At 41.2% G+C, this 17,922-nt stretch overlaps 2 protein-coding genes and 1 long non-coding RNA gene across 5 annotated transcripts in view; 1 reads left to right on the top strand and 2 right to left on the bottom strand.

Annotated features, from left to right (window-relative positions):
* Positions 1-1,368: 1,368 nt before the first annotated feature.
* LOC146675124 (uncharacterized) overlaps positions 1,369-17,922 on the bottom strand; it is a 76,259-nt gene continuing 59,705 nt past the window's right edge. Inside the window, exon 3 of the long non-coding RNA XR_014910249.1 lies at positions 1,369-1,501. This is a non-coding gene — a long non-coding RNA (uncharacterized LOC146675124). The remainder of the gene's footprint in view (positions 1,502-17,922) is intronic.
* On the top strand, positions 3,948-6,580 carry LOC146675127 (uncharacterized). Its single transcript, XM_085400183.1, has 3 exons — positions 3,948-4,649; positions 4,966-5,101; positions 5,384-6,580. The coding sequence occupies exons 1-3, from the start codon at positions 4,054-4,056 to the stop codon at positions 6,134-6,136; spliced, it is 1,485 nt and encodes a 494-aa protein (XP_085256309.1). The 5' UTR covers positions 3,948-4,053; the 3' UTR covers positions 6,137-6,580.
* Positions 6,608-9,336, bottom strand: LOC146675126 (uncharacterized). Of its 3 annotated transcripts, XM_085400187.1 has the most exons (5): positions 9,138-9,336; positions 8,712-8,803; positions 8,139-8,333; positions 7,974-8,050; positions 6,608-7,723 (listed from the first exon to the last, which is right to left on the bottom strand). In XM_085400187.1, exons 1-5 carry the CDS (start codon positions 9,286-9,288, stop codon positions 6,748-6,750), a joined length of 1,491 nt encoding a protein of 496 aa, XP_085256313.1. In that variant the 5' UTR covers positions 9,289-9,336; the 3' UTR covers positions 6,608-6,747. The 3 variants fall into 3 exon arrangements, with proteins under 3 accessions (XP_085256313.1, XP_085256310.1, XP_085256312.1); XM_085400184.1 differs by lacking the exon at positions 8,712-8,803 and having other exon boundaries at positions 8,139-8,227; positions 9,138-9,335; XM_085400186.1 differs by lacking the exon at positions 8,712-8,803 and having other exon boundaries at positions 9,138-9,314.

Here is a 17,922-nt window from a genome sequence, read left to right as displayed (position 1 = left end):
CATCCTCTTTTCGCTACAAGAGCAGGTGTATTTAACATTGCATAAGAACGGGGGATAGATATGAGAGCATACATGAGACTGTATGAGACCTCAAGTGTAAAATCAGTGGGAAAACCTGTATTTGGAGGCCTCGGATTTGGGTTTTCAGCTGACTGAAGATGGCTACGTGCTTTAAACCTGTAAGAAATATCTCGATTCTCTCAGTTTTATTACTTCAGCGCTTGACTGTAATTCCGCAGTGACAACAAAGCTGTCTTCTCCTTTTCTTCTGCAAGGCCCGCCTTCCCAAACCTGTTGAACTCAATCAGTGGAGCTAAGATGCACCATTGGTTGCAGGTCACGTAAGCTATGTTGGGGAAATGTTTGTCTCTGTGATTGAACTGTCCCCCGCGCCTACGTTAATTGAGCTCCCTGTAATCACACGCAGGCCCATATGATCAGTGTCTGCAGCCCTGCAGAGGGCTGGTTGAGATTATCCACTTGCCTGGCTGTTCCATTTTGAGACTGTAATCGAAATGGATTTTTGTCCTCTTCTTCCACATCCTGCCTCAGCGGACAAGCTTGGATATGACATATTTGCATACACTAGCAGCTAAGCTCCTGGGAAGGCTGCATCCGTCAGGAAGTCTGTCATTTTAGTTTTGACTGAAATATCTTAAGAAATAAATGAAACAAATGGATATATGAAATATTGCGCAGATGCTCAGTGTCCCGCTGGAATTAATCGTAACAGCTCTGGTGATTGCTTGCCTTTTTATTTAGAACCTCCTCCACGCCAAAGCTCTCGATCCCTGTTCCCGACATAGTGAATAAATAGATATGAATGTTTTAGAGGACTCACCTTAGCCCATTCCTCTGATTTTTCCTGTAGCGTCACATTAGTTTTAGTGAAATATTGCAAAGGTTGATGTGTGTCGTGATGCATTCTCAATAATCCAGGTAAGGAAATCCAAGAAAGTTGATTCAGTTCACTTTTTCAGTGTGAGAAATGTTTCATGACTCATCCAAGTGACTTCCTCAGCTGATGCATGCGTTACCATCAGCTCCTGGCTGGATGAAATGATGAGGTAATGAGATGAGGAATACTTTATTTATCCCATGTTTAGGGAGATCTTTTGTTAAAACAGTTAAAATGATGATTAAATACTAATAAAACAAATATCAGGCAGATCTCTCTCCAATCAGATAAATTATTCTATATAGGGTAAAAGCATGTGGTATGGCAGCCTGATAGGGAAGGTGATCTACTGCCTGTTCAGTAACTGGTGCTCAGGGTGGTCAGGTGGTCCACGATGAATAACAGTTTGATGACCATCAGCCAATCACAGATCCAGCCTTCCTGATCACTTTATTCAGTGTGTTGGTGTCATCAGCTCTGATGATGCTCCCCCAGCAGATCACAGCAAAGTCACTGTACTCGCCACAACTGACAAAATATCTCCATCATTCTGCTTTTCTATACAGCCTCAGTGTTTGTCTTCCAGTTCAGCCTGTGGTTGATCTGAGGATAGACACAGGTAATGTAGCATTTAGAAACAGATCATTCCTCCTAGACCACTACACAAAATCATCTACTAGTGCTCTGTATTTATCCTCCTGCCCGTCACCTACACAACCATAAATTCAACCAGTGCAAAACTGTTTGACTTTTTTCCCCAACCCATTTTAAATCTGTTCCATTTCTGCCAACTTTGTATGAAGTCGAGGCCAAAGGCTGAACTTTCCACAGGACAGCCTTGGTAGTGCCCCAGGGCCCAAAATATAGGAGGGTCCCTGTGGACATGCCTTCAAACACACCTCTCTCTCACTGTACAGATATTTCCCCTATAGCAGCGGTCGCCAACCTTTTTTGCGCCACGGACCGATTTGTGCCCGACAATATTTTCACGGACCGGCCTTAAAGGTGTCGCGGATAAATGCAACAAAATAAAACTAGTACCGGTACCGAAAAAAGAAGATTTATTCATAACACACCTGAAAAGACTCAGGAAAACCGAGTTAACGATAAAAACGATAACAAAATAACGCTGAAAACCGATAAAAACCCTGAAAACCATACATTTCACACCTGAGCCTCCATTCTCGCGGACCGGTACCAAACGACTCATGGACCAGTACCGGTCCGAGGCCCGGGGGTTGGGGACCGCTGCTCTATAGTATATGTTTAAGTCATGATTGTGAACCAAAGCCTAACTCTCTTTATGCAGTACACATTTTCCTTATAAATCAAATTCTGGCTGCAAGTACTGTATTTCCTATCATTTTGCACATCCATTGATTAAATATCAATAGGCGTGCAAAACATTAACGCAAAATATTAGTTGTACATTCTGACCTTGCTATTAATCATTTCTGATAGATGCTTGCAAACCCGTTGATCCAAACTTAGCACCAATTAGTTCATAATTTATAATATAGCGCAGTGGAATACCACTGTGCTATATTATAAATTATGCTAAGCGAGCCAAAGCACAAAAAAAGGAAATTAAGTAAATGGTGCTCAAAAGAGGACAGAAAGCAGGATGAGTAAACCTCCAGGACTTTGGCAGTGTAAATGACTGTGCTTGTTTCGCACAGTGACCCCATCCAGTCAGTTTGTGAGGGGTAAATGGGCTTTTCTCTTGTTGGTCCACGCTTACAGACATTACAAGATGATGTAGCAAGACTGAACCTGTGCTGGGCTTATGCTAGCCTAGTAGAAGATCATGATGTGAGTTTATAGAACAAGCTTACATAAATGTGCCCGAACCTCAAACTGTAGTTGTTGCCAAAAGTTGGGAGGATGATATGATATTATTGATTAATGTCTATGATTATAGATGTGTGTTTATGTGTGTGTGAGAGAGCGATATCAAGAGAGAGACTATGTCAATGCCATGTTACTGGGATAAAGTTAGTTTTCGTTGTTTTATATTAAAATAAATACAACTAAACTGGACAAATATGAATTGAGTGAGAAAAGGTTTTTCTTTGAGTTTAATATCTTTCGCAGTCTCCTCTTTCTACCCTACTCTTCTATCGTGATCGTGAATGAATGAATATAAATAAATAGTCCACGCTTCATGAGATCTTTGACCAAAGCAGCACTAGAAAAGAAAGCAAGTCCTCTTTGTCCTCTATGAATGTGTTTCCAATCACATCCCAGTAAATCCCTTTGCAATAATGAATGCGATACACGCTCAATTCATCTTCCCGAAAAAGCCGGGGCTGTCTAATTTGTACAAATATTTCTTTGGGTGGAAGCAATTAACAGCCGTGATGCACTAAGGTGACACTGCTGAGCTGAATCATACCTCAAATGGTGAACCAAAATAAGAACCAAAGTGTTTCTCTTTAGTTAAATTCATTAGGGTGGAGAAGCCATTATCTCAGTAAACTGCCCTGGCTGAATAATTAATCATCCCATCACTTGTTTGTTTGGTCTAAATGTATAACATTTATTCCTCGCTCCTTCCAGCCTAATGAAATCCTTACATTGAGATGAGAAAAATGTTGGTTCTTCATGCTCAGCCCAACAAAGTCGTGGTGGAGGCTTGATTTGGTTAATGCATAATAAATTAAAGTTATTATGCACTTTTGATATAGAAGGTCAGAAAAACCTTGAGGCCTTTTGGAAGTAAGAACTAAAAGTACAATTCTTCATCTAAAACACACATATCAGGAGTAACTGTAAGTTTATTGTTAAGTTGTGCTTTTTAGCGTAGTGTAGTTTTAGTGTAGTGTACTATTGACACGATCCTGCTTCTGTCATGTGACTTATTAGTTAAATAAAAGTAGCAACACTGCAATGTTAATGTTGCATTAAAGGTAATATTAAAAGGAAATTTTACGTGGGTAAAAGGCCAGATATGGAAATTGTTGGCAATGTATTTGAAATGAGTACTCATGCTTAGTGACTGTTACACTATGCAGCATACAATGTAACAAAAAGAATCAGATGAATAGACTACTTGCACTAGGGCATGTGACGTATTTCCGTTTCCAAATAGTACCGCTTGTGCGTTTCCGGTACGTTTGCTTATCTATCGGTAGCTATGCTAATGTCGCTTCAGAATGAGTATAAAAAGGAAAGTATTTAAAACAGAACATTTTCAAAAACAGGAGAAGAAATACTCCGAGCATTGCTGTGTCCCACTTTGTTCAGCTTCAGCCAAATTTAACGGCATACTAAGTTTTCATGCCTTTCCGACCCATTCCGACTTGAGAAGACAATGGCTGGTAAATATACGCCGGGATCATTTCACGATTACCTCTCACACCAGGGTCTGCTGCAGACACTTTGCCAGTGATCAACTCATAGAGCCAACAACCCTCGATGGTCGAAGGCGGCTTATTAAAGGTGCTGTACCAACACTTTTTGAGTGGAATGGCTATAAAGTTGAACCACCGCGGCGTAGTGTTTGGGAGAGAACGGAGCGACGCCCTGAACTAGTTCCTCCTGACGATCAAGAAGAGCACAGTCTTACAAGAGATCATGACTACTGCTCAGCCCCTGAGCCATCTGCATTGGACATATCTGCATCAGCTGCAGAAGACCTGTCCGAAGACGTGGAGACTCTGAGGAAGGAAATACAGGAGTTACGTGTCCAGCGAGAATTTGGGTTACAGCGTTTTGCTGGCTCCGACACTGACATCCGATTCTATACCAGGTACATCTAAGTTCTATTCAAGCTAACTGTTTAAAATATACCAAGGTCACCATCAGTTAAATTTCGAAAGTTTTTCCAGTCTTAATGAAAACAAAATAGAAATTTACTTTTTCTCTGCTGATTGTATGTTTTATGTAGATGCTTTAGTATTTAAACAATATCCTAATGCTACAGGTAAAATACAACACCAAATACTCTTAATCAGACTATTTTATACAGCATTCCATTAGCATATTTGTCACAGTTCACATTATTTTTATGTCAGTGTGTAATGTTAATTAATGATTGACATGATGTATGTCTCTCTCGTGAATAGATTTCCAAGCTATGATCATTTGATGGCATTCTGGGTTTTGATTGAGCCTTGCATCTATAAAATGATCCGGGTTTCAAGAGCCAAGTCAGCTGCCAATCGGAACGAAGAAGTGTTGACACCTGCACGCACATCAACAGTAGGTTATGGGTTTGTTGGTAGTTAGAACTAGAGGTGTAATGTTATTGTATTTATGTACAATAACATTACTTTATGTACAGTAGCATACATACACAGGTGTATGTATGCTAGACTCAGTATCCTTTACATACATACACCTGTGCACTACAGCACCTCATTGTTTACCCCATGGTACAGTATGGTATGCCTAACCATTACAAAACATTTAGCCAAGAAAAGAATAATTTTACTAGTTCATAGCTTAAGGAGTAACATTTTCCCTTTTGTTTTCACCTTCCAGAGGCAGCTGCTACAGCCAATTGATGAGTTTTTTCTTTTCCTGGTTTTCCTGTCAGTTGGTTTGAAGGAGAGGGACCTGGCACACCGATTTAACATACACCAGTCCACAGTGAGCCGCATTATTGCAACATGGACAAATTTTCTTGCCACTGCACTGGGGTCTCAGTGCATCTGGCTTACACGTGAAGAAGTGCAAGCTTACCTCCCTGAGGAATTCAAAGATTTCTCAGACACCCAGATGATCCTTGACTGTACAGAGCTGAGGTGTCAGACACCATCCTCACCACTTCTCCAAAGTGAAATGTACTCTTCGTACAAATCCCACTGTACGATGAAAGCCCTGGTTGGCATAGCTCCACATGGTCCAGTGACATTCATCTCTAATCTGTATGCTGGTTCGGTTAGTGACAAGGAACTATTCAAACAATCAGGCATTGCTGAGAAGTTGACTGAAGACATGGCAGTGATGGTAGATAAGGGCTTCCTAATCACTGATTGTTGTAAATGCAAAGTGTACTGCCCACCTTTTCTATCTAAGCAGAAGCAGATGCCAGCATACCAGGTTAAGGAGACGCAGGCCATAGCCAGACTCAGGGTACATGTGGAGCGAGTCATTAGGAGGATCAAACAGAACAAACTTTTTGATAGCATCATTACCATGTCACATGTTTATAATATCAACCAACTGTTTGCAGTGGCATGTATGCTGTCAAATTACCAGAACACAGCATTAGTTAAAAAATGGGTTAAGTGAGACAAGATGGATTTTTCCCAAGACACCAGTGCCAGTACAAGTAACTTATGGAAAATGACCTGCAGCTGAGGCCACTACAGTTGAATTTCTTCCTTCTCAGCTGACAATACTTGATTACAGAACTGGTACTTGAGTGCCGATAGTTGAGTTTCAGTTATTGATAATTCAAATTCATTGCAAATGTTTAATGTTAATAATACTGTTTAATTATACTACTATTATTACTATTCAGATTCAACAAAACTATTTATCAAAATTATAAAGTAAATCACTAAATCGTTTTAAAACCATAAGTGACATTGAACTTTTGTAACATCAAAAATACCATTTGTCATTTTCTACAGTTCAGTTATTGTCTAAATGTATATCAGTATGCTAGGCATGGAGTTTTAAATACTTACCATGTAAATAAGTTCTGCACAAATTCAACGTTTTAATGTGTGTTTTTAAAAATTAAATTGATGCCATTGCTTAAATAACAGTTTATTGATGTCACATAAAAGTAACATGTAACAACAAAAGAATTCATGAAATATATTGAAAATAAAACATCAGTTATTTTGTTCCAGCCAGCCTGAAGGATCTGTTTTTCTTTTTGCTGTTTTCACTGTTCATTTTTTCAAACACAGGTATCTTGGCATATATATGTAAAAAAAGAAATAGTCTGCCTTTTCTCTGATTGCATTGTGCACATCTATATCCATGTATATTCTTTGCACTAGGTAGTCCTCTTGTGCCCACACAACAAAGTCACACCACTGCATCCCACTGATGAGCAGTTGTCCTTGCACTTGCCAGTAATATGCGTGGCTCTTTTTTAGTTTAGGGGTACCACATTCCATCTGCACATATTTGCAGTCAATAAAGTTTTGTACATTGGGACATTTGAATTCGACGAAGCCAAACTGGGGGTATTCATTGGGGTCAAAAACAACACCATCAGGAGATGCAGCAAGCCAGGGGGCAATGGGGTGAATGACCAGACCACAGGGTGAGTAGTTAACATTCATTAGCCTACTATACTCTGCTGCTATTGCAGGCTCCATCTCAGTTCCTCTCCTCATGTCTGCTGTCTGCCTTGTTCCCTTCAATATACGCTCTGCTAGTGACTCGGCCGAGCTCTGGCCTCTGACGTGACACACCTCCCGAAACCTAGAGGCAGTCACTCTGGGCCTGCGGAGCTGATGCCACTCAGACGAAGAGCTTTGCTCACGTGTAGCTTCCTCTATTTTGTGAGCCATTTCCAGAGTTACAGACAAGCTTTTCAGATGCAGAAGCTCTTCTTCTGAGCACACAAACACACAATCTGATGGCAAGATGTCATACCCCTCCAGAGGCAAGTGCGGTGTTGGTGGTGCATCGCGGTGTAGTGTGATGTACCGGGTTGTCAAAACCGGCTGCTGATATGACAGAACACTGCCCTCCTGCACCAGCCCAAAGGCACTTTCCACAAGGGGCTTGTCAGGTCTCATGTTCATTGTGGTCACAAGTGGCCTGTCCTCAATATTAAATTTTGCATATGCCTCCGTTATTCTGAACAAGCAGGGATCTGGTAACGGACCCACCATGCCTCTGTAGAAGCCACTCCTAAAGAAAACATCAATGACAATAATGTAAGGAAGAAGGTTATTATACTGAACAACAACTAAACTAAAAACTAAAAGGTGTAAAACAGTGGTGCATAAGTTAGAGACTGGGATGTACATGACTGAGTTAGCCGTCTTCAGAAAGTGTAATGTTGTATGTAAATTAATACCTATTCTGACACATGTATGTATGAAAAAAATAGCAACATACATTTGTAACACGTGAAACCAAATTTTACAAATGTAATTACCGTACTCCAGTCTGGGCCATCCTATTTGGTACTGGCTTAGTGAAGATCATGGAGTTGATGGGTCCTGGCCTCACACCCTAACAGAAGACACATTTACTATGGATGGTGTTGCTGTTCATATGTAAACATGGACTAATTCAAAAACTTTAACCTCATTTAAATTACCACTGTCCGTGGCTTGTGCCATTGCTGTTCAGATTCCGTGCAGCTATGCACAGGGGGGACAACCGGCACTCTGAGTTGTGAGTAGTGTGCTGTTTGGAAGAGCAGTGCCACTGTGTGATTGCACATAACAGCGCCTGCCACACAGGAGCACTGGCTATGTGTCAGTATCACCGGCGATGAATCCAGAAGCTTAATCTAAGAAGAAAGAACGAAAATTAAAAATGTAACATCTTCATGGAAGAGCCGAACAGGAACATAGTTCAGTGTTATGGTTACGCACCCTCCTGAATGCTTAGTGTTTCCTTCTCTCCCTATTAAAACAACTTAACCATCCTTGATAACTGTAATAACTTAGATTGTGTATATTTGCAGTATTAACTTGTTGTCAAATGTTTCTGATCACCCAAACACACGTTGATTTAACTATCTGACTAGTCAAATTAGGAGTGATAAAGCAGGGAGACAAGGAAAACATTCAAGTTGATGGGCCTTTAGGAATGAACTTAACTAATGCTTAAATGAACTGAACCCCACAGAACGGGGATTAACAACTTTACACAGCTTCCTGCCTACACTTAGTCTGTGTGGTGCCTCACTCTTCCTCATCGACCTGTAGCACAGGGCTCTCACACCGACCTCCCCTGACAACCTGTCTTTATTGGACACTGAATAAAGATACAAGTACCATTAGCATTATTTCTGTATTACTCATTTCAGCATGTCTTAAACATATATATTTTACACTTAGCAAGAGTAGCATTAGGTAGTTAACTACCTCCATAGTTAGCCAACTACCTAACGCTAATATAACAGTGTCTAACAACAAAAGTGACATTAGTTAAGAAAACCTCAACTACAGTTTAGGACGACATAAAACACCGTTTAAGAAAACATGTAATGTAGAGAACTGACATCAAATGAAGGACATAGCGGAGTAACGTAGTGTTTGCATTTGACGTTAGCTAGCGTTTCTTTGTCGGTTAATTTACGTTTTCTTACCTTCGTAGTTGTGTATATATGATGCAGCATATAACTTAAATCCTTTATCTAATTTGCTGGCGGGGGTAGTCGTCACTCTGCAAATCCGATGAACATCGGTGATGTTCAATTTTGGGAGCTCTTGTAGGCATCGAGTGTAGAACGTCGCCATGGTTTAACCGCACCGGAAGCACTGGAGCAGGACTACATAGAACGCGGAAGTGTTAGTGCAAGTAGTCTATTCAAAGTGCTTCATTCTGCAGCTGCTCGGTCGGAATGCGTACCGTTAGAAAACACGGATTCGTGAGTTTGGTTCCAGGTACGTAGCATAAGGACAGCAGTGCTTTCAAAAGTGTGGTTATACTGTGGTGTGGACGTGTACAGTGCGTCTGTTGAGGGACACATTGAGCATTAGTGAAAATTGTACGTTTTGTGTGTAAAACATAATATTCAACCATTTTTAAAGTTTCCATATCCGTTACTTTAAAAAAAGTATCGCCTCTTGATATTGGATGGTGCTCTTTTCACTATAATTATTCTTACTCATGCAATTTATTGTTGACCTGTTTTGTATTTTTTGATAGAGTGCAAGACATTTATTATTGTCTGATTTTGCTCAGCTAGTAGCGACACAATGGAAAAGTAACTATATACACCAGTTCTTGTAGAGCACCTTTCTACTCAACCTGAGCACTCAAAGCCTTTTATACAGCATGTCTCATTCACCCATTCATAAAAGCACTATTTTTTTCCATGCTTACATGCTCTCTGTCTAGTATTCATCGACAGTCACACTGTGATGGATGCATCAGAGAGCAACTTGGGCTGAGTATGTTGTTCGAGCATATTTGGCGTACGGGCTGGAGCACCCAGGGATCAAACCACCAACCTCCAGATTAGCAGACGAGCTGCTCGCCATCGGCCACCACCAACTAATGTCTCAGTCATAGTAGATTTAAAATACGATGACAACCTCATTGCTATAATCAGTGCTTGCCAAGTGATTACAATGAATCTTTTTCCTCATTCATCAATTGATTCCAAGTAAGGGGAGTGACCAACTAGCTACCTAGAGGTGGAGTATGCAACAACTTATGATCGCAAGGCAATTACAATGGTCACCTGGTGGGAGACAACGTGTCTCCAAACAATCATGGTATCTGGCAACTGCAGTCATTCTCAGTCAGACTGTCCAAGGTTTACAAATAATTGCCACCAAACTTACAACCAGGACAAATTGCCGCCATATTGCAATCAGTCTGAGGCACTCTGCACTGATTGCAATGCAACAGGGGATTTGACTCAACTGGTTACCAAGTAGTGGTATTCCAGAGAAACAAGCAAGGTTGCTCATCACCTGTCATTTTGCAATTAAATTACTGACTATGTCACTATTTGTGGAGGGATTTCTAAATTTCTTTGTGGCGTTTCTGGCTTGACTCTGGATGTAAGTAGTTAATGCGAATGTTTCTTTAATTATATAAATTAACTTGTTTTTATGCAGATGGCAACAGAATTCTGACTTTTGCCAATTTATCACAAACAGCTTGATCCTGTTCAGTAGTAGACCAGCTCCATGTCATTCCCATTTTATTTCCTTCTTGATACACCAAAGTCACTTTGAAGACAGACTGACTGAGTGGCAAGAGATCTGGTCCCTGTCTTTGAAGCAGCTATTTCAAAGGTAACAAGATCGCAAGCTCATTGCTCGAAGATGCAATAATTTTGGTTGTGCCGCAGCCTCCAAACACTGTTTTCCCTCGAGGAACTATAGAAAAGCCTCTGTTACTAGCACAGGATTATCATATTTGTACTTTTAGGCTATTCAGTTTACTGCAATACAATACCAGGACTAGTAGGCTGCCTGCATTTGAAAAACTGGAGCCACGTAACAGCCCACAGTTTTTGCTTGCAAATCAATGAATTGATTACTCACTGACTAATCACTGAATCTCAAATGTCAATTACTATATGATATAAACGCATGATATCTTTTGCATGTATATATTTGAAGCAGCTGTATTTAGCGACGCACGCCATCTGAAACAAAGTGAAAAAGTACACATTTGGTGAACACACTGAAACGTGTAAGGAAACTAGAAACATCCCGTAATTCTGTCTAAGTGCATTATTTGAGAAACTGTATTTATTCTCCACCTCTGGGTTCTTTCAGAAATACTTGGACTCATTTATTGCATTTGCAGTATTAAAAACAGACCTTTTTTGTATTTGTTTGTTTGTGAAAAGCTGACATTTTGAAGCTGCAGTCCAAGGCTTTCACATGGCAACGGCCAAAACACCACAACAATAGCACGCGAAGGTTAAAATAGATTTTGGCAAACAACACCCACGACTAATCATGCGTGTGCCTGCACTACAATGGGGGTTTTCATGCTTCTAAGCCCTAATAAAGTCAAAGTGAAACACCCTCTGTGCTCCGATGTGTCCCTCATTTTCCTAGATTGATTTTTCTTCTTATTGTAATTGATTGGTGGGTAAAATGATACAAGCGCTGGCTGTGCAGTATGTGACAAACAAACACGAGTTTTAAAAACGCAGATTGTAAATTGACCTGGGTTTTTGTTAGCCAGGTTGGCAGCTGCGAGCAAATAGCCTTTTAAGGGACTGTGCTATTCATTAGAGTGTTGACCAAGAATTGTTTAAGGAGCTTAAAGAAATGCACTGATCTGAAATATATTTGCTCATAATTAGCTTTCCACCGACCCCTGTGTCTTCAGTGTGAGTGCGCTATGATGCTCTCGATGAAGCAACACAAGCCAGTGTCATCAATTAAGGCAACAATGTGCTAAAGCTTTACTGTTCCACCGGTATTATAATGAGCACGCACTATAGAAAGCTAAATAATTCCTGGGGACACAGAGAGCTCCTCAAAGGGCTTATTTTCACCGAAGTCAGTGTCTGCCTCGTGCAAAGGCCGAGGCTGAAGGCACACACAATTGGCATTCAATCAGACAAGAGCTCAGAAACTCCTTTTTCTTCTCCAACATGTGGATTTAAAGCTCAAATTGCACTTAACGGGAAAAGTGTGAGCAGTCCAGAGTCACTGTTTAATGATGCCCTGTGTTTGTTTTCTGGGAAATTCACTTTTTAATCTCCTGGACTCTGTGAAGGCTTGCCAGGGTAGTGGTGCCACATAAAACCCCCTTGATTTCTTATTTTATCTGTGGACAACCAAATCAATCGTTGTCTCCCCTGCACCTGCTCACCTCCCTCCTCCACAGCCCCCCAAAAGAGATAGGCCCACGCTGCCCGTCCCACTCTCCAATCAGGCTGTTTAGACCAGGCTATTTCAGGCAGAGAATGAGGCACCGGGTGGTCAAGCACTCCTCAGTGTCTCAGAGAGACGAGTGCATGTAAAAAAAAAGAAGAAGAAGAAGAAAAAGCATTGAAATTTCCCAGGATCTTGACATGTCTAATTGAGATTTCATGCCCTATTTTCTCAAAGATCCGAATCCTCGCTCTGTTCTACTGCAAGCAGTATTTCCCTGAGGATTGAGATGAAAGAAATTGTTTTCAGGTTTTATTTGGTTTTTGTTCCTTTAAGGGTTGTTTTTTTTCATCGTGCTAGAGCAGCTTTTCAATAAAAGTCCGCCCCCCTTCTTTCTTTTTCTTTCTTTCTCTCTTTCTTTTTTAGATAAAGTGACTGCGGTTGATTTGGTTTGTCTGACAGGTAGCGAAAAAATGAAATCCAATAAAGTTTCGGTTTCTTCCATCAGAATAATTCATTTGACTACATGCATAGATTTGTCATGATTTTTGCAAAAAAAGAAAAAGAAAGAATGACAAAAAGAAGTAGTCTTATATTTTGCTTCGACAATGAAAAACAGCTGCAGAGATTTATTATTGACACATGTGCAAACATAGAAACACAAAACATAAGACAAAAATGGAGTTTGTACACACAGCCTGAAATCTCGTAGGCAGGATTGCTGTGATTGCTTTAAGTAGTTCACCACTGGCTGAAATGCAGCCCCAAATCACGACAGAGCCTCCACCGTGTTATACAGGGGTGGCTGTAGCTCAGGTGGCAGAGCAGGTCAGCCACTAATCAGAAGGTCGGTGGTTCGATCCCAGGCTGCATCCTGGCTGCATGCCAAATATCCTTGGGCAAGATACTAACCCCGTGTTTTCCTACTGGTGGTGGTCAGAGGGCCCGGTGGTGCCAGTGTCTGGCAGCCTCGCCTCTGTCAGTGCGCCCCAGGGCAGCTGTGGCTACAATGTAGCTTGCTATCGCCAGTGTGTGAATGTGTGTGTGAATGGGTGGATGACTGAATGTAGTGTAAAGCGCTTTGGGGTCCTATGGACTAGAAAAGCGCTATACAAATGCAGGCCATTTACCATTTACCATACAGATGGCTGTAGATGCTCACTGTGACCTCTCTCTCGATGGTCCTTAACTCATCAGCAGGACCGGTATCTGCTCCTTCGTGTAAGGACGAGCAGGATGAACACTGTGAGGTCACTGTGTGAATGTCCCTGACTAAACAATCAGAAACAGATTTCATGAGGGTGGCCTGAGGGCCCAATGTCCTCTAGTGGGCCCTGCAATCACTGCCTGGCAGCTGGGAGCCCAAATGGCATTTACCTTAGAATACCAGAACTGACAGGTCCACCGCTGATGCCCTGTGCTTTTCACAGATGAGAGCACCCTGAGCATATCTGACAGATGTGAAGGGGTCTGGAGGGGTGAAGGGATGCACAGACTACTACCAGCTAGGCATTGGCACCCTGACTGCCATCAGGCATTAGAGTGAAATCCTTGGAGCCATGTCAGACGTTAAGCTGGTGCAGTGGGTCCTGGGTTCCTCCTGGTGCACAACAATGCTCAGAGTCATGTGGTCAGAGTATGCAGGCAGTTCCTGGAGAATGAAGGAATTGATATCATTGATTGACCCCCATGCTGGCCTGACCTAAATCCAAGAGAACAGCTCTGGGACATTATGTTTTCAACGCTGCCAGGTTGTACCTCAGACTATCCTGGAGCTCAGTGATGCCCTGCTCCAGATCCCCCAGAACACCTTCTGTCATCTCATTAGGAGCATGCAAGCACATCTTCATTTAATATTTTGGCATAAAACCACAGTAACACAATAAGATGCATCAAATAATGCATATTCAATACATCTGTTTTTCCCCCATATCCCATGTCTGTTTATCTTGCTGCTTCATGCACCACTATGTCACTCTACCACTCTGCTCCCTGTGCTCTCACAATGACATCACCCATTCTTACATTACACATCCCTAACAGTCACAGTGGGAGCACCAGCTTCCCAGCAGGCCCCACATTAGATGGTCTACAATCAGTGACATCATGCACAAGCATCAAGCTCAATACCACGGGGAAATACACAAGAAGTGGGAGTGATCTCAGAGCCCCCAGGGCTTTTATTTATTTGTATCTTTTTTCATCTGGTATAAAGCAGGTTACATGACAGAAAGATATTAGCATCACATAAGGGAGTGACATTAAGTGATCTTGAGGATGTAAAAATGCTGTATTTCGTTTTTTTCCATCTGCTGTCACTTCTAACATAAAAATATCAGGTTACATTAAATGAGACATTTCTGTAGCCACGGATGATCAAGGCTATATCAAAGAAGACAATGCCTAAATGTGTCTACTGAAGCTTTTCCATTACATACACCATTCTCAGTGTTGCTTTTGTTAAATATATTTATATTTTGTTTATCAAGATATGCTGTATGTACCTTGATGATCCAAGGCAGCTTGTTGAAGCTTGACCTCTCTTGACACAGATAGTTTTTTTTCTTTTTTGGAAAGGTTGCTCCCACTTGAAGGTATTTAAATAGATTCAAAAGCTTGTTTGAAGATCTTCAAAGCAATGCACCAAACCATCGTAAACAAGCGGCTTACACCAAAGCATAAATCTTGGGTTTTTCTGCTCAGAAAAAAAGTGCACTTTACCCAAGCTGGCTAAACAATGTAACCCCCTTTCATGGTCACCAAAAGTTGTTAACGGTTTCTATCAGTTTTGTTTTATCCACGTGATGGAGGTAACACAGTTGCTGCCAGTTTTAAAGGTTATTAAAAAGCTTGCAGCTGCAGTTGGTTTGACGTCTGGAAAGTCCAAACCATGTTTCAGCTTGAGGTTTCCACCTATTTTGTGATCTTTTCCCATCTAAACTGTATTAAACCTATAGGTGGCACAATGCTCCACAGAGTTATTAGAGTCCTCAGCGCTCGTAGTCCTTTGCATGACAGTCTCTTCCCTCTTGGGGTGGCTGTAGCTCAGGTTATAGATCAACTAATAGCCTTTCGCTAATCAGAAGGTTGGTCATTCGACCCTTAGCTGCTCCAGTATCCAGGATGCAAGTCTAAGTATCCTTGGGCAAAATACTAAACCCCAAGTTGCTCTCCAGTGACTTCATCACAGAGCAACTTGGGGTTGTAAATGTTTGAAGCAGTGTTGTAGAAAAAAGTGCTTGTGTGAATGTGGCATGAGTGAGTGCTGAGGTAGAGTAGAAAAGTGCTAGTATTCCTGATATGATATCAGAGCTCTTGTCTGTTACCTGTGTATATGTTTCATTCTTCTTTTATCTGCAGGTTTGGTTTCACACCACATTTCTTCATTCACAAATTGTATTGCTGTATTATTCTGTGGTTGTGCGTGCATCTGAGCTCTGAAGTCCTCTTGTTAGTGATACTATTTTTGGAGATGCATTACTCCATTTATCTAGAATCTACTTTAAAGCTTTTCATAAAAAAAAACTTGTATTATGTATCTGAAAACCTGTCTTTTTAACTTGACCTTTGTGAATTCTCTCTAAAAGCTGGAAATCACATATAGGGAACTTTGTTGTTTGTAATACCGAGCATGGTGCAGAATTTAAAGCTTCTTTATGCACTAAAGAACTCCTCTAACATATTCAAAGAAATAATTAAGCTGTGGTTTCGCTCCCAAAGGAATCCTCTGCAATAATATTCCTGACATTCCAGTTCATTTAGCGCTTGGCATCTGCACTTCTTTCTGATCATAGCAATCTCTGAGCTCAAGGAAGAAAAGTCGCATTCAAAGAAATCTTTTATGGCAGTTTTGCTTATTACCCTCCTTTACAGCCTTTCAGGAAGCTCGTCTCGACACCTTTTTGTCCACTCCCAGCAGGGAGCATTAATAATCACCTCCATGCAACACTGGGACCATTGTCACAGAAGCAGCTCCAGCAAAGGGACCGTTAATGTCTCAAAGGAACCACTATTGACATCTTAGTGCTTTTGGAAGGATCTATTGGAGAGACAAAAATGCCTGTCTGTGAAAAAAATGCTCATCCTTGCAGGTTGCCAGTAAGTGTGCTGGGATGTCAAGATCCCTCACCTTTGGAGGTGGACCAGTGGATTAGTCAGTGGATTCAAATGGGAAGGAGGCTGAAGTGGGAATATTTGAGCTGAGTAAGTTTCAAATATAAATAACAATCGTGCACTTTTTATCCCCTTAACCATTGAATGGGGGTTTGGTATTATTAAGTATCTGACAGAGGGTGGTAAATTACATGAGGCTGGGGGAAAATACTACATTTCACAAGCGCTGTACTACAGTTTAATAAGGAGAGATTCTTTGGAAGAATTAAACATGATTCATTGATAGAATTCAAAATTCAGTTATTTGGCAATTAGACTCAGATGACCCATCATAGCAGAGCAGAATCCAGCACTAGGCATTAGGACAGGACACCCAGAAGTCTAGATGCTGGTGGTTGGTGGTGAAGATGAAGATGGAGGCTCGGCTGGAGCTTAAGAAATCACAGTCTGGAAAGGAGAATGACGTAAGAGCACTGAAATTTAACATACGCAGAGTGGAGGCTGATTGGCTCAAAGAAGGTGGGCAAGAGGGTGATTGGACTAGAGGAATGATGTCAGCACTGAGTTTGACAGCGTGGCAAACAGGAAGTGATATAAAGCATAAGGTTCATGTAAAAAAAATCACAAAAGTCCAGAACCGGTAAAATTTTAGCCAATGACAACATTTATAGCCCACATTCATTTATTATACCTATCACAGTATAGGCCCTTGAAATACACATGCACCACAGGTCACACTGTGAGACGTACAATACAGACAATCAATAAGAACTGAAAATTCAAACTGATCTCTCTTCACAAACTCATCTGAAGTTTAAAACAACCCCTGTTTGGGTGCTGCAGGTGTAGCAGATGCAGCACACTGGGCTGAATGCACTCCTTAATGAATGAATTTCAATGACTAGCTACAGCCCACAGTGACGCTTTGCAACAGAAAGGGGCGCCCCCTGCTGTAAGGAGTCAGCGCCTCAATTAGCGACCCAGAGGTTTCCTTCTTTACTGTCCAGTTGATGTGGGACCTTATTGCTCCACATTTCAGAGATGGATTAGGTTAATGGACCCCGCATTGACCCGCCTTCCCTCTGAGGGGTGCAGATATTACACAGCTGCTCCTTTTTTGGGGCCCTTAAATATAGATGGCTCCGTTTGCACTTTCTCTCAATTAAAGCTATATTGTTTTACAATAAAGAGTCCCCCGAGAAACCAAATTTGCTAGTTTTCAGCCAAAGGTCATTAAATACTATAATACCTGGCGTAATCATGGCTGCATGAATATTGGGTTCATAATCTCTTGATATTGATTATCCTTCACTGTAACACTTGTGTCAGGCAGGGGACTTTGCATGCAGTTTATTTTTGCTTGGATATTTTTATATCTTTATATTACTTTAAGTTGTTGAGGTTAAGAATTAACATGATGATAAATGGAGCATTTGGAGGTTTTGATTTTTTTTTTTCCATCAG

Source organism: Rhamphochromis longiceps, linkage group LG3, assembly GCF_057381845.1.
Source record: "Rhamphochromis longiceps isolate RC_006_pf linkage group LG3, R_longiceps_female_GT1.1, whole genome shotgun sequence".
Taxonomy (NCBI): domain Eukaryota; kingdom Metazoa; phylum Chordata; class Actinopteri; order Cichliformes; family Cichlidae; genus Rhamphochromis; species Rhamphochromis longiceps.
The sequence above is the reverse complement of the archived record's forward strand: the minus strand, read 5'-3'. Positions and strand labels throughout refer to the sequence as shown.